The 23,710-nt window shown below is 34.5% G+C and overlaps 3 protein-coding genes and 1 non-coding gene across 4 annotated transcripts; 2 read left to right on the top strand and 2 right to left on the bottom strand.

Annotated features, from left to right (window-relative positions):
• The first annotated feature begins 238 nt into the window (after nt 1-238).
• LOC125844085 (uncharacterized) lies at nt 239-10,625 on the top strand. The gene is made up of 22 exons (XM_049523325.1): nt 239-447; nt 903-1,430; nt 2,510-2,727; nt 2,812-2,868; nt 2,964-3,098; nt 3,575-3,693; nt 3,780-4,085; nt 4,446-4,533; nt 4,625-4,730; nt 4,821-4,934; nt 5,568-5,731; nt 5,842-5,956; nt 6,577-6,801; nt 6,912-7,102; nt 7,819-7,986; nt 8,074-8,179; nt 8,285-8,422; nt 8,771-8,932; nt 9,029-9,229; nt 9,341-9,535; nt 9,620-9,691; nt 10,166-10,625. Exons 2-22 carry the CDS (start codon nt 936-938, stop codon nt 10,316-10,318), a joined length of 3,528 nt encoding a protein of 1,175 aa, XP_049379282.1. The 5' UTR covers nt 239-447; nt 903-935; the 3' UTR covers nt 10,319-10,625.
• Nucleotides 10,626-14,223: 3,598 nt separating this feature from the next.
• LOC125844388 (mitochondrial uncoupling protein 5-like) lies at nt 14,224-15,436 on the bottom strand. Its single transcript, XM_049523697.1, has one exon. The coding sequence runs from the start codon at nt 15,211-15,213 to the stop codon at nt 14,239-14,241; it is 975 nt and encodes a 324-aa protein (XP_049379654.1). The 5' UTR covers nt 15,214-15,436; the 3' UTR covers nt 14,224-14,238.
• A 3,525-nt stretch (nt 15,437-18,961) lies between these two features.
• Nucleotides 18,962-19,043, bottom strand: TRNAS-GCU (transfer RNA serine (anticodon GCU)). The gene has a single exon. It is a non-coding gene; the product is annotated as a tRNA-Ser (tRNA).
• A 1,605-nt stretch (nt 19,044-20,648) lies between these two features.
• On the top strand, nt 20,649-23,407 carry LOC125844316 (uncharacterized). Its single transcript, XM_049523606.1, has 6 exons — nt 20,649-20,948; nt 21,079-21,120; nt 21,823-21,938; nt 22,116-22,221; nt 22,384-22,437; nt 22,886-23,407. Exons 1-6 carry the CDS (start codon nt 20,673-20,675, stop codon nt 23,042-23,044), a joined length of 753 nt encoding a protein of 250 aa, XP_049379563.1. The 5' UTR covers nt 20,649-20,672; the 3' UTR covers nt 23,045-23,407.
• Nucleotides 23,408-23,710: the final 303 nt, after the last annotated feature.

A 23,710-nucleotide genomic window follows, 5' to 3' on the forward strand; every position in this document is an offset into this window, starting at 1 on the left:
TCGAAAAAAAAGAAAGAAGAGAAGGGACACAATTAAATGCTTTATGCTCTAGAGTGAGAAAGGATTTTTATTTTCTTCTTCTTCTAAACTAGCTGTCACTTTTTTACCCTACAACAAGTGCATTACAATCTGTCTGTGACTCTGTATAATATACATAACATGCATATAAAGAAAAAAGTTCCAATCTTTTCCTTATTTTAGTCATTTTTTTCTGTCCTTTTCTTTGCCTCTTTTTAATAATTTTTTTTCTTTGCTCTATTTTCACTTGTTGTGTTATTTATGGCAAGTGAACTTTGTGTGTACACTGAATCTTTGATTTCTTAAGCAAAGATTGTCAAATTGGGTTTTGCTTTTCTTGATTGAGTTGCTAAGGGGCAAAAAAAAGCAATCTTTAGAACTGTGATTTGCTCATCTTTCTCATTAAAGAACTGGGCTTTCTTGCTCTTTGTAAGTTCTGGATACTTCTATTGGTTATTTCTGCAAACCCCATTTAGTTTTTTTACCCATTGTTTATGTGTTTCTATATGGTATTAGATATGTTAGTGTAAAAGCCCTAATCAGAATGTTGATTGACAGAAACCCTTTGACTTGCTCTGGATGATTAATGTCATATGTTAAGATTGTGTTAGTTGCTGTGTTTTCTTCACTGTCATTATTACTTGTTTGATTTGTTGCGCTTGAGTCGAGGATCTTTAGGAAACAACCTCTCTACCTTGATGAGGTAGGGTAAGGTTTGCGTACACGCGATCCTCTTCAGACTCTACTTAGGAAATTTCACCGGGTTCGTTGTTGTTGTTGGCTTTTGTTTGTGACAATAGGAAAAAGATTGTCTTTTTATTTGTTTTGTGCTTGTTGTGTTTGAGTATTTGTGATAAGTTGGACAACCCCTTGATTTGAATTAGGTAGGAGATAGTGTGAAGAAGAGATAACTTACAATGTATACTCAGAGAATGCAATCTGATCCTGTTCTTGGCCGAAAAAACAATGGATTGGGCTTTGGAGTAATATGTGGTTCTAACTTTCAAGCTGGGCATTTGCCATCTGGTGTTATCCCTGGTTCAAGAACTATACCTGTGAGTGGCAGTGGTGGATATGATAATGGGTGGGGGTCGGATATGGATATTGGTTTTGATTCAGATGATGAGGTTTATGATGGACATCACTCCGTTGAAACTTCACCCCAAGATGATAAGTTTCCGAATGTTGGTACTTCAAAGAGAGAGGATTCCTTCAATAAACATATTGGTAATGCCACCAATGATGAACTTCAGCAGAAAATGTGGAACCATTCTGAGAGTGTGTATCCTGGTAATGTAGTTAAAAGTTCATCAAATTCTGTTGCAAGTTCTAAAACTACAACTTCGTTGCCATTTTTGATCTGTAACAAGAGTGCCTCATCCTGGGAGTCGAATGTGAAGTCTTCTAGACAGGTTTGCTGTTCTACTTTTGCCTGTTGGGTAAACAATGTAGGACTAGTGAGTGGAATCTTGGGATAGTTTTATACTTGTTGAGTGATATAAAAAACTGAAGTAATGTGAAATCTGCTAGGATATTACTTTAATGCTCAAACTGATGAATAAGGCTTGATATTTATGAAGTTCCTATTTTGGGGCAAAGTTTATGTTTGATCTGTTTATGCTTCTGCTTCTCATGGAATACAACAGTTATAGTTCATAAGAGTACCCATTGAATGTCTATTAACGAGACTCTAAAGTAACCAGGAAAGTAGACATAACATTTAGCAAGATTGTTATGTGAGTGATTAAAGGAATCCCTTTTTTTCCTGAACTTATTTCTCTTGATGAGTAGGCTGCTTATTGCCACTACTTAGGAGACCAAGTATCTTGGGTTTCTATTTGACATAAGTTGCCCAAGAAGGTGGACGGAAGTTTAAGCTTTTAAAATCATTTGCAAGAAGTTCAAGCCTTATTAACCGTGGTCCACACTGAATGAGGTACTTGTAGTGAATCAGGAATATCGGTAATTGTTTGAAACCAGAGGGTCTAGATGAAAAAAACTGGTGGGTGTAGATGCAGCAGCTATGTTTTTGACATAAGTTGCCCAAGAAGGTGGACGGAAGTTTAAGCTTTTAAAATCATTTGCAAGAAGTTCAAGCCTTAAAAACCGTGGTCCACACTGAATGAGGTACTTGTAGTGAATCAGGAATATCAGTAATTGTTTGAAACCAGAGGGTCTAGATGAAAAAAAACTGGTGGGTGTAGATGCAGCAGCTATGTTTGCATCTTAGAGGTGTCACTTATTAATGAACAATAACTTCTGGCGATTCTTCTTGAATCTAAGTAGTTTGTAATGATAGTTAAGGGATTGAGATTCTTATGTTTGTTGTTTGTGGTATAAGCTCTGATCATCTGTGCCTCCATAACTGTGTCTGCGTAACTGTTATAAGGAGGATTAAGCACTCTGTTCTTCTTGTATTAATATTTCATATGTGAATATGACAATATGTTACTCTTGTTCTGCCTACTGATTCTGTTATGTGCTGAAGCAGAGACTGAAGTTGTTCAAAAGTGATATTCCCAGTGCACCCCCGTTAGGTGGTTCATTACAGGAATGCGATCAAGTTGCTGTGCAACGTAAAACTTTTGTGGCAGATGATATCCCCTTCCCAGAAATATCAGGTTGTTCTGTAGCAATGGATGAAGCTAAAACATATAAAACTGCAACCGCAGGTTCTACAAAAGATGGACAATCTGATCCATCTGGAAGGTATACATCATCACATATTTTATTTTTCTGAATAATCCTCGAAGAATTTGAAGACAAAAGTGACAACCTTGTTATCATTCTCAGGGCTGGTGGTGTACCTTCTAATTCTTCACCTGCCCTCTTTCCAACATATCATGCTAGGTATTTCACTCAGAGTGGTCTAAATTTTTCTAAAGTTTCTGTTACAATTATTCAATTTATTCATCATCTTCTTGTGTAATTTGAGTTGGATACAGTGGACGAGGTAGTTGGCAAAGTTTCGTTGCTTATGAGGCATGTATTCGACTATGTCTTCACTCATGGGAGAAGGGTTGCCACGAGGCTCCAGCTTTCTTGGAAAATGAATGTGCCTCGTTACGAGATGCTTTTGGGTGCGTTTTGTTCCAATACTTGCACTCTATTTCTGTTTCCATGTTCTGTATGTTCTACTCAGTGAAAAATATGGAAGAAGCTATATCTTGTTTGGAGTCCCAAATAATCCTGTCTTTTACAGAATACATTAATATGCTGCCAGAAATTGCAGAATTAGTCTGTTGGATTACAAAAAATGGTCTTCAGAGACGGATCGCTTTGGGAAGTTCAGAAGCTGAGACTTATCTGGATACCAATAAGTTGTCTACTTGTGATAGAAATTTTGAATTGGACTTTTATTTTAATGATGACTTGGTCTCTGGTACTGCATACTGAGTCTATATGGTGTACTCTGTTTGATTTCCGTCACTTCCATAGGACCACCATTTTGCTTTGTAATGTTTGCGCATATTGTAATAGCATGTCAATTCATCAAAAAATTCATCCTGCACATTTATTTATCTGTAATATGGAGCTTATATTACCATTATTCCAGCGCAAGGCAAGTGTTGTTACAATCGGAGGAAGAACTGTTGAGGAAAAGGTCCTTGGAACTCGTCAGTGAGGGAGCCTCGATGAAGCCAAAGAAAACTTTTGGCAAGCTGAAAGTACAAGGTGCTTTAGTGGTTTCATTTATAGTTTTGATGACTTCTCCCATAGACAAATCGGTTGTCAAACTGAACTATATGACTTTCTTGTAGTGCGAAAAGTGAAAATGGCATTGGACCCACCCACAGGCTGCAGCTTTTCCACTCTGAAACCACCAAAAGTAAAACTGGAGGCTATACGTGCTCAGTTGTCCAATGTAAAATCGACCATCAGTTCTGAATGGGGAGCCATACGAAAAGTACGTGTGACTCCAAGGATTCCTCCAAATGGTTCTTTATCACATCAAAGCTTGGCATACCTTCATGCTGGTACTCGTTATGTGAAAGACGTTTCTGGTATTTTGAAACTTGGTGTAACTACTTTACGAAGCAGTTCAGCATCATATGAAGTAGTTCCAGGTATGCAATTCTTAGCTGAGTTCTTGGAGTAATAATCATTAGTACCTTTGGTTCCCTTCTTCTAGTCAGTTGTCCTCGGTGAATGCTAAGGTGGAAAGCATTTCTTATTGTTCCAATTACTATGGATCTAGTGAATACTTGATGACCTATTCTGCATAGGATTTAGAATAGGAGATTTGAGGAACAATGTACTTTAGTTCAGTTCATTTCTTTCTTTGTAGGACTTCAAAATGTTTTGATATTTGAAACTTTGTGCCTAAGTTTCGGTAAAAAAAGTGATAAGTGTGTTGCCAGAAAGCTGGACACAGCTTTACTCCTTCTAGACAATGCCTCTTAAGTTTGATTTTCATCTTGATGCAGAGACATACTTTTGTTCGTTGAGATTGAAAAGTTTACCTGAAGAGGATACAGTGAAAATGCTAGCTGGATCCGCTGAAACCCATCTATTGTACGTTGGACTTGTTTGCTCAAATTTTAGATATAGCATTTTTTTCATATTCTTGACATTGATGGTTTACATCACCAATAATACAACTCAGCTTACCGGAGGGGCTGGGGGATGACTTAATTGTTGACGTACGTGACTCGAAGGGAAATTACTGCGGCCGTGCAGTAGCTCAGGTTGCTGATATTGCTGATGATCCGGTATACTTTCTGGCTCTCATGTGTAATTATTTCTGTTATTGAGGTTTAACTTATATGGTGGAACACTTAGTTTTTATTGCAAAAATGCAGGGAGACAAACTCCGTTGGTGGTCCATATATCATGAGCCAGAGCATGAACTTGTTGGAAGAGTACAACTATACATCAATTACTCAACTAGTCCTGATGAAAATAGCAACACTAAGGTATAAAAATCCTGTAACAACCTCATTTTCTTCCATGCTATTTGGCTATAAGTAGACTTCCAGAAGCCAAACATTGGTACTTCTCCACCTACTTTTCTGAATTAACAAACACAAAATTTAACTTGCGAAACCTCAAGTATCATAGCTTTCTCTGAAGGATTTCTAGATTCATGCTGTATGCAATCGCTAAGTTGCTTTATTTGAATACTTTTATACTACCTTATCAAAAATAAAATGAAATTTATATTACCATATGCATATATAACCGTTTGTGTGGTCATCATAAAATGTAATTTGGTGAATGTCAAATTCTTGTTGTTTGGAGTTTGTTTTGATAGAACTTTTGCTTTTATGTTCTCTCTGTAAGTAGTGGAAAATAATTGAACATTTTGATCTATCATATCATCCCCTGAAGAATGTTGTCGTTAGATAAACATTTTTCCAGGTTTTTTGCTATGGTACTTAATTTCATAACAATGACATTGCAATATCTGTTGATATATTCTGCCATAAGAAAAACATGGAATATATTTATTTATTCAATAATTTTTCTTTATATTCACTATTATGTGATTTGATGGATGACCAGAAGTTAGGTTTCTGAAGTTGATTTGTTGCCTGTTTTTGTGCCAGTGTGGCCTTGTCGCAGAAACCGTTGCATATGATTCTGTTTTGGAAGCAGCAATGAAAGTTCAACAGTTTCAGCAGAGAAATTTGTTGCTCCATGGTGCTTGGAGGTGGTTAGTTACTGAATTTGCATCATACTATGGAGTCTCGGATGCATATACAAAACTAAGGTAAGAAGGTAGATTATTTTGGAAAATCTTTCATTAATTAGCATCACTCAGAGATTTGATAAATGAAACAAATGAGGAATTCTACTAAAAAATTTCAAATTGTGTGTTAGATATCTTACTTATGTCATGGATGTTGCGACGCCCACAGCAGATTGTCTGAATTTGGTATATGATTTGCTGCTACCCGTGGTCTCTAAACCTAAGAATAGCCTTAGTCATCAAGAGGTAAGAGGATTTGGTTTGAACTTTCTGCCGCTTTTCTTTTGGATTTACTTAATTGACTTATTCCATATACTTATTCAAAGCAATATCAGCATATCCTGAGAAAATAAAAACCATCATGTTTGTGGTCAGAAAGGATTGGATCATACTTAGTATTTGCAGTTGTTATTTATTGGTTTGGCTGCTACAAACATAAGTTTCTGTGGTTCTATCTTATGGTCTCTTGTTTCGCATGCTTCCACCTCTCCAACCCCCTACGCCCATACCTCTCTACCCACCTCACGGACAAGAAAAAGCGAAGTGTCGAAAATGGAACTACATCGAATAAGTGGTTTTGTCTGTATTTTCTTCTTCTTTTTGAGGATGGTAACAGTTTATTTTTTGTTTTTTCTTAAAAACAATTTTAATCAATTCCACTTTTGTTCTATATTTTAGTTTTCTTTTCCAAATTCACATTTCTTTCAGTTTTTTAACATGCATTTTTTACGAAGTATTTTTAACATGTTAAGCACATGCAAGTTTGTGGTTCAGAATCAAGTGTTATTTTATTACTTCTGTGTCTCTGGGATTACAGAACCTGCTTGTATTCACTGTGATACTTTGTCTTTTTTATCATGTACCAGAATCGTATTTTAGGAGAAGTTTCTGAAAAGATCGAGCTGATTGTCGCTCTGGTTTTTGAGAACTACAAGTCTTTAGACGAATCATTACCATCAGGGATGGAAGATGTGTTCAAACCCGCTACTAGAGTTGCTGCTCCTGCACTTTCTCCTGCTTTGAAGCTGTATAGTCTTCTTAATGATATTCTTTCTCCGGAGGCCCAGTTGAAACTATGCAGATATTTTCAGGTTAGAGAAACTTTGTTCGTACTTTCTTCTTTCTTTCAAGGAATGGAAGATGTGAGACAGTCCTTTTCTTCTGGAAGCTTTCTCACTTCTGCACATTATTTTTTGTGTAGACTGCTGCGAAGAAAAGATCCAGAAGACACTTGGCAGAAACAGATGAATTTGTCTCCAACAACAATGACAACATATTGATGGATCCTATGGCTCGTTCCACAGCTTACCAGAAGATGGTATCACTTTGTTCGAATATCAGAAATGAAGTTCATACAGACATACAGATCAATAATCAAAATATACTTCCGAGGTACCCTACCATTCCCCTCCCTCACTGGAGTGTGACTTCCTGTGTCATTCAGCTATAAAGCTGGAATTTTAGATGGTCATATTGGTCTTTTGAAGTTAGCTGGTCTTTTTTCTAGTTTTCAGATTTTGACAGCTCAATCTATTATCCTGTTTTTCTTGCTACTTTGGATAATTCTACTCATACAATAAAAACAACTATCATGCCTCAGCCATCAAGGTAGTTGGATTCGACTATATGAATCGTCACTGCCCATGTCACTCTAGTTAAACCCCTCTCAATCACAGTCTATTCGTACTGGTCTACTCTAAGTTGTATGCTCGATGCCTTTTATTCAAAGCATGGCAATTTGGTAATAAAAGGTGTGAGCCATTTGTTTGTATATATTTGTGGAACTTGGCAGCTTGTTTAGGAACTTAGGCACTTTGTGCTTTGAGGTCAGCATGAGGTAATAAAAGGTGTGAACCATTTGTTTGCATATATCTGTCTTATTGTATTTTGTTGTTCTTGTGCAAGTCTTTCTCCGGAATTAAAAAAACTCTGGATGTTGGTCTATGCTGGACACGAGCAATCATCTTTCTCTTGGATGTAATATGATGAAAAGGAAGACATTTAGGAAAGGCAGGGAAATATATTCTGATAGCATGTAGATCTGTTATTAGACAATTACTATATGGAATGCCATTACTCACAGCTATTTCTGGATTAATCTTCTGTAGTTTCCTAGACCTCCCAAATCTTTCATCAGCCATATACTCCGCGGAGCTATGTAGCAGATTGCGTGCATTCCTTGTTGCATGTCCTCCCACTGGTCCCTCATCTCCTGTAGCAGAACTCATTGTCGCAACAGCTGATCTTCAGAAGGATTTTAGTTACTGGAACATCAGGTAATGCATATTTGTTAGTTCAGAACTTCAGCTTATACTGCATGTCCTGCGTGTATGATTTTGACAGAGGTGAAAATCCTTTCACAGTCCTGTCAAAGGTGGAGTTGATGCAAAGGAGTTGTTCCATCCATACATTACCCTCTGGATCAAGGAGAAGCGTCTTGCTTTGCTCGAATTGTGTAAACCTGACAAGGTATGTCAATCCTCACATTGCTGTGTCTAGTCAACAATATCTTCAGACGTGTTTGTTCTGAACTTCTTTCTTAGTATTCTGTACTTGACTTGGTATTATTTGCAGATAAAGTGGCCCTGTGTAGATACCCAGCACTCAACAACTCCTTTTGTTGATGATATCTATGACCGACTGAAGGAGACATTAGCTGAATATGATGCTGTCATAAGACGATGGCCTGAATATCTTTTCTCGTTGGAAACTGTATGTACAAACATTGCTCTTCAAATTCTTCATCTTCAAGTCCTTTGAGCACTAAGCATGTTTTTATTTTGAGCACTAAACATGTTTTTATTTTATGTTAATAGCAATATCAGCTTTTTGGAGGGGGGAAAAGGTTCTTCATCTTGTCTTTTCCCTCCCCGTTTTGCTGTTGAGTGTTTAGCATTAGAACACTTGAGAAGTATTATATATGGTTCTAAGATTAGTGATAGGCTTAAATGAAATATGTGAAAAGAGTATGGTCATCTCAATTCCAGAAAGCAAGATTACATACCTCCAATGCCTTGTTACTCACTAATGACACTTACGTTTTCCACGTCTTTTCAAAAGGCTATAGCAGATGTAGAAAAGGCGGTTATTGAAACTTTGGACAGACAGTATGCGGATGTTTTATCTCCATTAAAGGAGAACATAATGCCCATTAAATTAGGTCTCAAGTATGTCCAGAAAATCACCAAAGGCACAGTAACTCCATTTGCAGTCTGCAAAGAGGTGAGCTCCTTGGTCTTTTTGCAATAGCCTTGTAAATGTATGAGTCCATTTTTTCTGTTTTCGACTTGCAAAAAAATAACTCGAGTTATTTTTCAGCTGGGAATTCTTTTGAATTCTATGAAGAGAATGTTGGATGTTCTACGGCCCCAAATAGAACTGCAATTCAAGTCATGGGGTTCTTGCCTGCCGGATGGAGGAAATGTCACTCCAGGAGAGTGTATCAGTGAAATTACAGTTATGTTGAGAACTAAATTCAGAGGTTATATGCAAGCAATCATGGATAAACTGGTAGAAAATGTAGGTATTCTATCAGAATGCATTACAGTTTTGTGCTCTCAGTATAAAATTGACTTCTTGTCTAAATTTATTGATGTTTGCAAGAGTTGTGATAATTGTTTCTGTATACAGACAAGATTACATAGTCCCACTAAACTGAAGAAGATAATCCAAGATGCTAAGGAAGGTACACAGGAATCTGATTTACGAGTTAGGATTCAGCCGCTGAAGGATCTGCTGGATAATGCAATTGAGCAACTTCATATGGTATTTGAGACGCAAGTTTTCATAATTATTTGTCGAGGCTTCTGGGATCGTATGGGGCAGGTTAGTGAATCGCTTGTTTGTTATCCAAGAAATATTTCCTAATGTTGTGCACTCTTCAAATGACTCACGGTTGTTTAATTTCAGGATGTGCTCAAGTTTTTGGAAGAGAGGAAAGACAATAGATCTTGGTACAAAGCATCACGAGTTGCAGTATCGGTGAGTTGATGCTACTTTTCTGCTCTTTAAGTCTATTTTGTGTTCTAGAATCATCACATCATTAGAACTTCAAACCATGGTATTAGCACTACAAGGTTTAATACATGGATAAGCACGGTTAAAGACAGAATTATCCTTAATACACCAAACCAAACACCACTTTTTCCACCGGGAGATTAAATTTTGTGTAATCTAGAATCTTCATGTGATAACTGATATGGAAATAAGGGGATTGTGATTTCTGGTTCTTATAGGTTCAAAAACTTGCATATGATAATTGATGTATTCTAACATGTTTGGACTCTTGCGCTATTCTAACCCCGTGGTGCCAGCCTGACTCTTTCACCTTCATCATTTTCTTGATACCTCAACAAAATTTTACAACGATGTATCAGACATTTCCTTTTTCGTCTTGAAATAGGAGTGGAAGGTTCATGCTTTATTTCCTTGATGGTTCTGTTTTCGAACGTGCAGATTTTAGATGACATATTTGCATCAGGAATGCAAAAGTATCTAGGCAATGCACTTCAAGAGAAAGACTTGGAACCGCCTAGATCTATTGCAGATGTTCGATCCATGCTTTGTAAAGATGCAGTGAATGACAACGACAACAACTACTTCTACTAAGAGTATTCAACAAAACTTGTACATAGCATATACCAAATACTCCTACATAGTACTTCCTTTGTTTCTACATCGCGGAGAAAATATCAAGAATTGCAGTCTCTTGCACCATACGAAGCGTAGAGATGAAGAGAGGGTTCTGTCCAATTTTGTTAGATACTCTTGTCTTTTGGTTCTTCTTGATGGCTGCTATAGAGTAACTGTTCATCATTTTTTATTCATTTAGAAATTTGTACTACAAGTAGTAGTTTACTGAGATTGCTACAATGTATGTCAATATTATACAGAAGCAATATGTTTAGAAACTATTGTGCAGCTATTTCCCTCATAAAAATTTGCCAAAGTGATTTTTTTCGATATGCGTTAAGTTTTGGTGGGTTGAGTTATCTGAGGTTATTGGTATCTCGTGAAATAGTTGTGTTGCACACATGTATTTGATGATTGATAAGGTGCTTTAGGTATGTGTTCAATCTTTTTTTGGTTTCTTACCTGATGTCTGCTACTCGTATTGGCTTGTCTGATTAAATCTTGGTTTGAGTTAGAAAGTCACATATTGGGGAGTAAAACGCTCCTAACAAATATGGTGTCTATGACTCAAATTCGAGATTTTTGTTTAAGAATGAAGGAGTACTTGTCACTAATACAGTGGGTGACTGCTGAATTATTGACTAGATGATAGCTGTCCTAGGTAATACCAGCAAAAAAGTACTATACAAATAGGGACCCTAATCTTTTATTGATATTCAATTATTCTATTAGGTTTAATCCAAGTGGTCAAATTTCTTGTCTGTGAATCTAACCATTTGGATTGGTGACAACTATATAGTAAAAATAATAATACTTCATTCATTGTAATTTATTCGCCTGATTTTAACTTGTTACGGAGTTTAAGAAAGTAAGGTAGATTTTTGAATTTTGTGGTTTTTTAAACTAAAGATGCGTGAAATGTTACAAAATGTTCTTGAATTTTGTGGTTTTAAACATGTGAGGTGAAGTTAGAATTTAAGAGTTGTCAGAAAAGAAAAAAGACATTCTTTTTTTAAAACAAATTAACAAGAAAAATAAGACAAATAAATTAAAACAGAGGGAGTAATACAATATGTTACGTGACATTAACTCTGTGAAGATATTTTAAATAATAATACATAATGTGTTAAGTCACCAACTCACCATGTATGAATTTCATGTATCCTTCCTTTTTAGGGATATAAAGATGGGCTATATCACAAAGTTTTAATTCAATTTTTTTTTGATTTTTTTATTGCTATTTTTTTTTTAGAAAAAGGGAACCAAGAGAATATTTCATTAAAAAGGAATAGGATTCAATGGATGTAGTGTGTAGTCAATTAGGAACTCAAATTATAGAAGGTATCAAAGCATGTGAATAAATGCATGTTCAAGAATTCATCACAATCTCTTAGAATTTAGAGACAAATTTATATTCTAAGGGAAAAAAAATCAAACTTCCTACTAACTTATAAGAACCAAATACCATTATTCCAAGATGCATTGCATGAAGAAACATCACAAGTGGAAGAAAATAATGTCTTTGCCTCGATTATTACGATAACAATATACTCTATGTAATTTCACAAGTAAAGTTCGAGGAAGGTGATGCGTACACAATCTTACCTTATCTTGTGAAAATAGAGAGATGATTTTTGATAGACTCTCGGCATAAAGAATAATAAAATCAAGTATGGAAAGAAAAATACAACAATGAAGCAGTTATGCTGAACATAATGAACAACATATATAATACGACAATCGAAGAAAAAAAATACAGATAATAATATAATCGAAGAATAAAATATTATTAAATGAGAACAATCTTCGAGTTTCACTTATATGGGCCCACAAGTAGTAGAAGTTGTAGGACCCTTAAGCATGTGCCTAGCACACGCTCCTTTACCTACTAGGCAACAACTTATGATCCCATAAATAAAACCTTTTGTTTATGTATTTACTATTCTAAATTTATCGATCTGATTAATATGATTCCATACCATTTAAATTATTTTATTAAAAAGAAGCAAAGTTAAAACTTGAATTTATGAAGTTTTGATTTATTTTAGTTACTGGATTTATCAATCATTACTAAATGTGATATTGAAAATTATGTGAAAATGGATTCAATTCTTTTTGACTTTTATAGTTTTGACCATGACTTTTTCAAAATTTCTTGGTCAAACTACTCTACTTAGAATTATTCTCCCTTAAACGTGTGAAAATAGAAAAAGAGAAGAGTTTTTAATTAAATAAAACTCTTTTTTTGGTGGCTAAGAAGCCATTTGACTTTTTTTTTCTTTCTTTTTTTGTTGTCCTTTGAAGGTGCGGGCATGATATATTGTTCCCATATTAACGTAACATGGTGTTACTTGTTCTTTGTGATTAAATAAAATACTTAATTGTTTAAGATATTATTCTTTTCTTCGCAATTAATGTGAAAGGTGTTTGCTTCGGCATGAAGTTTAATAATAAAAGAATGATTTTTAAAATTTAAAATTTTAAAAAATAAGTTATAGATATTTATGTGACTATAAATCATCTCATTAATGGTAAAAATGTGAAGCTTAGTTACCTAAAATATGTGAAGTTTAAAGTTAAGTTGTTACTAAATATAGAAGATTTTGTTCTTTTTGAAACGGATTAAAAAAGGAAAAAAGTATCATATAAATTTTGACGAGTGGAGGACCCAAATATTTCGAAATATTTGATTCCCTCTTGCCAATAAACTTTTCCTGACATTCCATTAACCTTACTCATACGGCTTTCATGTAGTTGTCGCGCTCTTGCTTCTTGCTTTCGAGTCGATGGGGTGGGGTGGTGATCTCTTTAATATGATTTGGACAATTCCATCTCTTAACTAATTTTTATAATTGAGTTAGATCCCAAATTCATTTATTTATAAAGAAAATCATCATTTATCCAGCTATAACAACAATTTTGAAAGTCCAAAAGCTACTTTATCCCACAAATAAAACTTTGGGGTGTAAATTTGTTTATTTTTTCTTCTAAAAAAAGCATACATATATGTGGTTTGAAATAAAATCGTGTCAACTTGGTCAATTGAGATGTTATAAAATTAGCCTAAAGTCATCTTATTTTTAAATTTGGTTAAGTAATTTGCACATTTTTATACAATTGACTTTGTGCATACATTTATTACTAAGCTCATTGAACGTATTATCTGTTTTAACTCAATGCATTATAAATTTATTCTTTAATCTATGTCAATTAAGCCCAAACACATCTATGTAGCATATGAACTTGTTCTTTGTCATGTATTGTTAGATGATTTTAAAAATTTATATGAACCAAAATTCGATTTAAACATTGAAATATATCAGAAGGCGATATCCAACAATCAAAATTCAGATCAAACATGGACTTGTGTCACACTTAATATGATAGTTCTTATCTATAAAAGGTCGTAACAAATTATACTCGCCTAACACTAGAGTGATAAGTTCAAAGGTGGAGTTTTTATCTATCAAAGGTCGTAATAAATTATACTCGCCTAGCACCGGAGTGATAAGTTCAAAGGTGGAGTTCAAGCAAAAGACCAATAGACATTCTTATATAGCCGCATAAACATTATAACTTATTTTAGACCATAAATTTCAAACGTGTTTAGAAAATGAGATCAAAGAGTTATAGTTAAACTAATCATTAATTTCACCTAATTCTACTTTCCCAACAAACATAAAAGTAAACAAAAATTATAACATTTGCTTAATCAAGAATCATTAATTTCCACCAAACAAGAACTCATTTTCATATAAAAGTAACAATAATAATAATATTAGAACACAACATAGTATCACTTTTCCCAAACTAAAAAACTTAAAAAACATAAATTAAACTTAACTTTTTTTTTTAAATTCTTAATACTAAAATCCCATTAATCTTCGTCATCATCATTAAAAATCCTTAAGCATTTTCCTGACTTGTTCCAGTGTGACAAAGAGCACCACAGTAAATGGACCTTGCCTTGAGATTGTTGGAATAAATCCCTTATACAATGCCATTGGCCCCTCAGCTTTGATAGTTTTCATTGCACAATCAATGGCCCCATTATACGGTGGGGCCATTCCTGGCTCGACCTTCATGTTCATAACACGTGTCTTAATCACATCCACTGGATTTGATGCCACCGCCGCCACAAACCCAGCAGCAAAGCTCGAAGTCACATGTGTCCCAAGCCCATCTTTCATTAACCCCTTCTCGAGGATAGTCTCTTTGAACTGATCGTACGATGCTAGCTGCGATGCGGTAACTAGCATGGCGCGGTTCACAGTAAGAGATGACCCGCGCCACAGGCTAGTTACCCCTTCGCTTTTACTCATCTGAGTAATTGCATCGATCACGCTTTTGTAGTTGCGGCGTTGAGAGATCGGAAGCCGGCCGTCGGCTTGCATGCGGACCATCGCTACGTCGGCGGGATTACCGACGGCAGCTCCGATCCCGCCGGCGATTAATCCGGCAACGATCTTCTTCGACAAAGGCATGATGTTAGTATCTGGATCGGTCCATTTTTGCTTCAGCATATCGTATAAACCCATTCTGGTTGTAGAGTAAAGTGTCTGCCGGAGAACAGTCGCTGATACACCGGAGAACAAAGCAGCAACACCTTCTTGTTGAATAATCTTAACACCTACAGAAACCGGTCCTACACGCGGTGGAGCAACCACCGACGGCGCCGGAATGGAAAAAGTATGATTAGCAGCACCAGTGTGAAAAGCAAGTGCTGGACGGAGATTGTGAACAGTCGCCGGAGCTGAAATTGGGGTTTCTCCCTGAAGCTGCATACGGACTTTGATTAAATCAAGTGGGTGAGTACTACAACCAGCAATAATCGAAGCAATACCTCCTTCAACAAATCCCTTAACACCCATTATACCAAATGAATCGAGACGAAAGATTTTATCAAAAAAGAATGAATATGAATTAGGTAATGGAAAAAATTGAAAAAAAAATAGAATGAATCAAAGGTTTATGCCCAATTGGAATTAGAGTTCATCTCACTGGAAACCAGGAGATGGGAATGGAGACCGAAAGCTATAGATGCGAAGTGTGGAACGTTGAGTCTGTGAGACATATAAATTGTGAGTTATGAAGGAAGAGGAAGAAGCGAATTTATAAGGGAAAAAGGGAAAGGAAAGGGAAATTAGGTTTTGTATACAACGCGGGTTCTTTCAGTATACTTTTCTCTGCGGCGAAGGAAAGTGGGGGCCTTTGGTCAATGGAAATATTTTTTGGTTGTAATAATGAAGTTGGAAGTCGGGGGCGGAGTTAAGTAGGATCGAGGGGATTTTTCATCCATTTGACTCTTTTTAGGTGTTGAATTTTATTTTGTTTTATTGTGTGTTAATTTTGAATTTTTTAGTGAAAATTTTGACTCAGCCACAAATGGAAAGTGTAATATAACTCAAAAATCTTGACCCGGTCACTTCATTTGTATTATTATTTTTTAGCTATTTAGATATTTGAAGTATGGTATGTTTTGATTGAATATATAAATGTTTATATTAGATAATTTTGATTCAATTTTTGTTAAGTTTTTGTATGAATACTCAATTTTTTGTTACGTAGACAAATTAATCACTTAAATATATAGTTTTATTTGATTATAATTTATACGCATAATTAGATCAACAAATGAATGAAGATCACGCATCAATAGATCATCAACTATGTTCAAGAAAAGCCAGACATGCAGTTATCTTTTACTAACAACAATATGAATAACAATGTTGGGATATAATTTTTTTTACTGATATGAATAATAAATTTAAAAGAAATTGACTTTTATAAACTATTTATAACAATTAGATTCTCAATAAGGCATAAAATCTTATAAATATTCTACTTCATGTCGATTGTATAATGAAAAGACGCCTCATATTTGAATTACAATTGGACAATAGTTACCACTACTTTATATTTTTCAAAGAGAAAATGTTAGATAGAAAAGAGAAAAAATTACTTATTTGATTACGTGAGGAATTATACCATTGAAAAGTTAAAAGTCTACAATGTGTAACTAATGGATCATATGAACCTTCTTGAATAAAATTGATGGTGCTTATTGGTTGAGAATAAACTTAAGGGGCCAAAGTTTTACCCGACACTTTGAAACCGCACAATCAAAGGCAATAGCATATACCTCTCCCGGTCCAATGTGATGATATTTGATTAACCACGTAACTTTTTTTAAAAAGTTAATAGAAAATATGCTAAAATATTTCGTTGCTATAAAGTTATTTTTTTTATAAAATAAACAAAAAATATGAAACTGAATTATTTTAAAGTATAGAACCTATCTTATTCTTTTGGGAAAATGCATAAGTACTCCCCAGCCTATGCCCGAAATCCCAGAGACACACCTAACCTTTACTAAGGTCCTATTACCCTCCCGAACTTAATTTATCTATAATATTCTACCCCTTTTTGGCCTACGTGGCACTATCCTCGAAAAAAATGTCAACATGCGCTGGGCCCACAAGACAGTGCCACGTAGGCCAAAAAGGGGTGGAATATTACATATAAAATAAGTTCGGGGGGGGGGGGGTAATAGGACCTTAGTAAAGGTTAGGTGTGTCTCTGGGATTTCGGGTATAGGCTGGGGGTACTTATGCATTTTCCCTATTCTTTTCTTAGGTTATTCTTTTCTTGGTATATTAAAGAAATAAGTGCGACTTATTTAGAGATTTTGAATTTGAGCTTAAAAACAATTATTAGGATTATTGCTCTAAACGAATTCAAATTTTATCAAAACTCAATATTAATATTAAAAAAAAGTGGCCAAGTTGGCATTTGATGCCCCAATTTTGGTCTTTATGGCCATCCAATTGTATGGTCTGTTTATGGAAAATGGGCAAAAGCTATAGCATCTTCAAATTGTGGCTTGTTTTACATGCGTAATATTTACTCCATGTTACTTTTAACCCCCAAAAAATAAAAATAAAATAGGTAAGTATTTATTCCCTTCCTTTTCAATAAGAAATATTAAAATTAAACTAATTTAAAACCGTCTTATTGATTTTAATAATGTAATTGTCATACTCACAAAGTCTTAATCTCAATTCCAATCTTTTCTTGCCTACAAAAACAAGTTTGTCAGCTTAATATTGACATTACAAATGTACATAATATGAAATATATATAATTTTGTGTCAACCTCCTTACACATTTAAATAATAGAAAAAAAAACTAATATAATATTATGAATTTATGATTACAATATACTTGTCAATTGAATCAAGACTAGTGTCATTTGAAAGATGGACAACCAAAGGGGTGGTGAGGTGGGATAGATACTAGATTAGATTTTTTTTCATTCTTTATCGAGCTTTAAAGATAGAAAAAAATTTTACTAAAAAAATGTTTCTTTCTTTGATAAAACTTACACGACACAAATTAATCTCCTAATTAGAAAAAAAATATTTTTTCTTACCCCTAAGGCCGTAAGGAACTGAGAGTAATTTTAAGTCATACCGATAAATTTACATCTTTTTCTTGAAAATTTTAGACATATGGAGTCTATCCAATCCAATTCATGTTGGAGCTACATTAGCAAAAAAAGCAAATACGAGATAATTTTACTAGGACAAACATAAGAATGAACCAAACGATTTGGAGATAATAGATATTTTCCCAAACTCTATATTATCTGCGTACATATTATTCTCTTCGACTTCAGTCAAAAATTAATAAAAAATCATGATGCATTTAATGAAAAACAATTTAGAAAAGTCTAAATAAATGAAATTTTGCCAAATAATTACAACTTGAGTGCTTGACTTGGACTCTACTTGTGAGTTGTTCACACTTGTATGGCACCCAAAATAGAACAAATAATAAATGTTTGACGTAATTGTTGCCGAGAAAGTTGGAAAAGAACATGACCGAGTCACCGCGTTTGGGCATATGGCTTTATTAGGGGTAGGTGCTTTTTGCCACCCCCACCCACTTATGATATTTTTATTTAAACAATTATTACATTTTCACTAAAATTACAATTGATTTAATCCTGGGTTATAAATGAGGGGTGCTTAGCTTACTATTCGAGCAACTCCCTCTTGTCAATTTTTGTTATTGGTTTGATTTTTATTAATAATTTACTAGTTTATCCCTAGTGCTCACGTTTTAACCATTAATCGAAAATCAAGTCGTTAAGGATTGAAAATTAATGAACCAATAATAAATATCTTGTTGGTTTGGTTAGTGATTTTGCGCGCTTACAAATTGAAAATCGACAAACCGCATCAATAAAACCCTGGAGGCCTGGACTGAACTGACCATACACACTCTAGTGAAATCTCAAAAATAGGGTTTGGGGAGAGGATAGTGTATTCACTGACTTTATCCTTGTCTTGAGAGGTAGAGATGTTATTTTCGACAAATAAGGTGGTGTGTACGCAAACCTTACCCCTATCTTAAGAGGTAGATATGTTGTTTTCGATAAATACTCAACTCAAGGACATATACATCAAAGTAGTCCGGTAAAAAACTATGACTAAGAAATTACGACAAATACTAAAGATAGCATAACAAAACATTTTGAGAGGGAAAAAAAGAGCGATAAATACAATAATACGATAATCGAAATATAAATAATAACGAAAAAAAAAAACAACAATTCGTCGCCTGAGAGATTCGAACTCTCGCGGGGAAACCCCATGTACTTAGCAGGCACACGCCTTAACCACTCGGCCAAAGCGACTTTGTTGATTTCTACATCTAACACTATTATATTATTTACTAAAATAAACATGGTTAGTTTATTATAGATTTGACCAAAGAAATTATAATAGTACAAAAAAATTTCAACCATGCATACAACTCAAAAGTTGTCCAAACTTCTGGTCTCATTTACAAATGATATGAAAGTTTTCTACCTTGCTCATTTAGACGTAGGCAGTGACAGAATTAGAATTTTCACTAAAGGGGTTCAAAATATGGAGAAGTAAACACATAAAGAAGTCGAGGGGTGGGGTGAGGGTTCAACATCTACTTTAAATACACGAAAGATAATTTTAAATAACCATATATGAATAGTGTAATTTTTCGTTCAATGGGATTGGGATGAACCCCTCAGCTATATGTGGCTCTGGAACCCTTGCATCTAGGTAGTGTCTACTAGAAAAATTATAAAGAATAGAATTTATCTTGAGCTGTGTTAAGAATACTATCTTTTAAGAATATAATTATGCATGTTTCTCAGATTCAATAAATTCTCCTAGTGATAAAGTAGGAGCATAAACAATTTTTTAAAAAGAAAATAACCCCCCAAGAAAGAAGAGACTAGATAGGTGTTATCCCAACGACTAGCTAACGACTAATTCGATTTCATTCAGTGTAAAATCAAATAATAAATAGGTATAAAGTATAGCATTTTAAAAAGATATTTATTCTATGAATTCATATGTTTATGCATGAATGAATGATTTTTTTTTTATGATAAACAAGAAAAGATGGTTGGATTCTTTCAAATCTCAAACTCTAGTGAATTGGAACATGTATAAACCCATGGAAAATTCCTATGTGGGCCTTGTTTTGCTTTTGCCAATTATTCTCATCATTTGAGAACATATCCCATAGTATATCACCTTCAATTATAACTTTTAAATGTTCTAAAAGAGAAATTTTAAGAAGAAAAAGAGAAATTAAAATGATATACAATTGGTATGCTTTTGTTTTATGCAATTAGTATTCAAAACTAATTCACATTGTGTTTGGTTTCCAAGGAGAAAATATCTTTTATATTTTAAAAGTTTAGCATAGATATTTCTAATTAAAATGTGCAGGAATCTCATCTATTCATTCACACTTTATAAAATTATCATGTGTATCTAAGTTCAGTAGTAAATTGACACATATTACAAGATTTTTTTTTTTGTACGATTGTAATTTCATAATTATTTTTACTATAATGCTCAAGAAGAATAATTTCAAGTCTACGATAGTGTTCAAAAAATTATCATTTGAGAAAATATTTGAAGTTGGAGTAATTGATGAATAATAATAATTGATTTGTTGTGTTTAACATAAATCTCTCTTAAAAGAGCTAGAACTACTATTTCGCTTAAAATATACTACAAATTATTTTTTTCATATTTTAAATTCTCGATTTCAATTTAAAATTGCAATAATCCATCATATTATAAAACAAATATTGTTTCAAAAAAAACATTTCAAGTTGATACCCAAAATATTGATAAAATTCATGTGTCAATTTTAAACTCCAAAGATGAATTTGTAATTACCAAAAACTTAATGGGTGAAAATTTCAATTTTACTCTTTTTAATTTTTCCAACATCCTCAATCTTCAGGAAATTGCTGCCACCATAGATGTCTGCTTCTCGGTTGTTTTTCACTCCTTGTTCAAAGCTGAACCACCACCTCCGCCGCCGTAACCACCGCCTGATTTTCTCGCCGGCGTTCTCATTTTCCGGCACCGGAAAACAAATGGTCACCACTAGCAGCGCCAGTAGCAGTTCGAATAGAGGTGCATTTACAACACTCAAAGAAAGAGTAACTTTTGAGAAAGAAATCAAAAAAAGCAAATTCATTGCCATTGCTGGCCATATTCCAGATGAGGGTTCTGCTCAATCTTTCCTTTCTGAGGTACCCTTTTGGTTTTTGGGTGTATTGAGTGTGTAAAGATTGAATCTTTTGCAATTTTTTTGATTCTTGAAATTGTATATGAGGATTTGGTTATCGTTTTGTTGTAATTACTGACTTGGTTTGATTTTAGGTACGAGATCCTCGAGCTACACATAATTGTTGGGCGTACAAGGTATGTTGTGGCCAAAATCATGTTTTTACTGATATAGAACTTAAACAGTGTAATTCCACAAGCGGGGTTTGGGGAGGGTAGAGTAGAGTGTATGCAGACCTTGAGAGGCTCTTTTTGAAAGACCCTCGGCTCAAGTGCAGCAAAACAATGTTTATTGCTATATCCTTTATGTTAGAAGTATTTGGGAATTGATGAAGAAAAGTTGTTGCATATCATAAAAAAGGAGCTTCATTTGTTGAAACATTATTAAGCTTATGCTATCGGTATTGTGATTGAGGTATCGTTGATACATTGGTTGATTGAGAACATATGGTTTCGTTTGGTAGGAGTGTTTAATTAAGTGTGTTATCCAAGTATAAAATTTGGATTGAACCAAATTTGGTTGATTGAGAACATATGTGGGATGGATATCCTGATTATTATACCAGGATAGCCTATGAACCAAATTTGGTTGATTGAGAACATATGTGGGATAGATATCCTGATTATTATACCAGGATAGCCTAGTTTTGAACCAAACAACCACTTAGTCACTAGCATTTTGGGTCACAATTACTTCCATCCGTAATGATAACAACTGCTTATCTTTATATGGACATATAAGAAACAAAGTCTCTCTAGTTTTAGGATTCTCTGAATTTGTGTATATCATTCTTGGCTCTTATCTTACATGCCACAAATGTTATTATTCGTTCTATTTAGGTTGGTGAACAATATCGGACTAATGATGATGGCGAACCATCCGGTACTGCTGGCAAGCCGATACATTCTGCAATTGCATCCTCTGGATTGGATAGAATCATGGTGGTTGTTATCAGGTACCACATTTATTCAGTAAATATTGTTAGTACTTTCAGAATTCTTGTCAAAGGAGATGTAAACTAGACTTGCATCTTTTCTTGAGGCCTAAAAAATTTCATGTGCACAAACTGGGAACGTTTCCAAGAAGTTAAAGCATGCATATATCTTTATCGTGTTGCTTTTCTGAATTGCAGACACTTTGGAGGAATTAAACTTGGCACTGGAGGTCTAGTAAGAGCTTATGGAGGAGTCGCTGCAGATTGTTTAAGAAATGCTCCTACATGTCTCATAAAATCCAAAGTAATAAATTGCTTGAACAACTTTTATCCTCTGTCCTTCCTTGCCCATCGTGTATTGGCATAGTTTCAACTGCACGTTGATCCTATTTTTCTCACTGCGTTCTTAGCTTTCAGCATAAACCTGAGACCGATTCATTGATTAAGCAATACTTTTTGATTTTAGGTTCCGATGGGCTTGGAGGTTCCTTTTGAACTACTTGGAGTCTTATACCATCAGGTAAATTTGATCTTTTGTGCTAAAACTTCTACCGTTCTAATATTTGCGTTTCAATTTGTTTGTCTTACTTTCCGTTTAGTCCCTTTCAGAAAGAATGTCTCTCTCTTTTTTTGGCAACTTTTTACTTTCAACTTTCCATGTGGCATAGTTAAGACCGATAAAAGTGCATTTTGGTTAATTCTACATATCTTTAGCTTTAGACCACAAGATTCAAAAGTCTTTATTACTTTCTTTAATTCTTGTGTCAAGTCAAAACCAGACAAACAAATTGAAACAAAGGGAGTTCTAATATTTGTCAATGTTGCGCTCAGTAATAATTTTTCAATTTTTCAGTTTTCATTCCTTTTTAAGTTTATTCTCTTAATCAAAAGCTGGATGCTTCAAGAGCATAATTGGTGCACATGTACTTCTATTAATGCATTTCTGGGAATTTGTTTCGGATTCACAGCTACAGTCGTTCCAAGCAGAAGATATCAAGCAGGATTATGATACTGGGAAAGATGGAGTCACCATGGTGACATTCAAAGCTGATTTTGACCGTGTACAAGGTTTAGAAGAAGCTATTAAGGCCAACTGCAGCCGTGACATTGTATTCTACAAACACTAGAATTTTTCCATATCACTTTGTCTGATGGTTTTAGTTCCATCCTGCTGGAACTTATGGAGATCTGGAATACCCTCTGCTTCAGAAGCAAGCTACATGTCGAGATGGTTAATATCATCCGTTCATTCTTGAAAGGTTCATAACGTTGCTCTTGTTGACTCCAATATATGAGCTGAATTTTCCGTCTCTTTTAGTCTTCGTTCTGTAATTAGGAGTCGTTATAGGAGAGTCGAGACATAAGCATGAGAGTGGTCTGTTCTCATTTCTCTTATATTCATACAACTTTTGAAGATATATACTTGTACAGTCTTTCCCATACTTTTTGTTTCTATACTCATGAATAAGACATGGATGCTTTGTTTGTTTTGTTATTATCTGTTGTTTTTGTTACTATTTGTTGTTTCTTGTACTTCCGTTACTCTTTTTCTGGACTGATTTGGATTGTTTTTCCTTCTAAAGAAATTGAATGCTTGTAACTGGCATTTTCTTGGTTCTGCCAATGTTATTATTGTTTCATGGTGCTTAAATATTCAAGTTTAAGCCATTCTTTTAGGTGAGAATACTTATCCTGTGCAATTAATTGTGGTGCGCGGAAGCTGGTCCGAACACAATGGTCATAAAAAAGAACCTTATTGACATCAAGAATGACAACATTTGGTAAGTGAAATC

The sequence above is a fragment of the Solanum stenotomum genome, chromosome 11, assembly GCF_019186545.1.
Source record: "Solanum stenotomum isolate F172 chromosome 11, ASM1918654v1, whole genome shotgun sequence".
Lineage (NCBI taxonomy): Eukaryota > Viridiplantae > Streptophyta > Magnoliopsida > Solanales > Solanaceae > Solanum > Solanum stenotomum.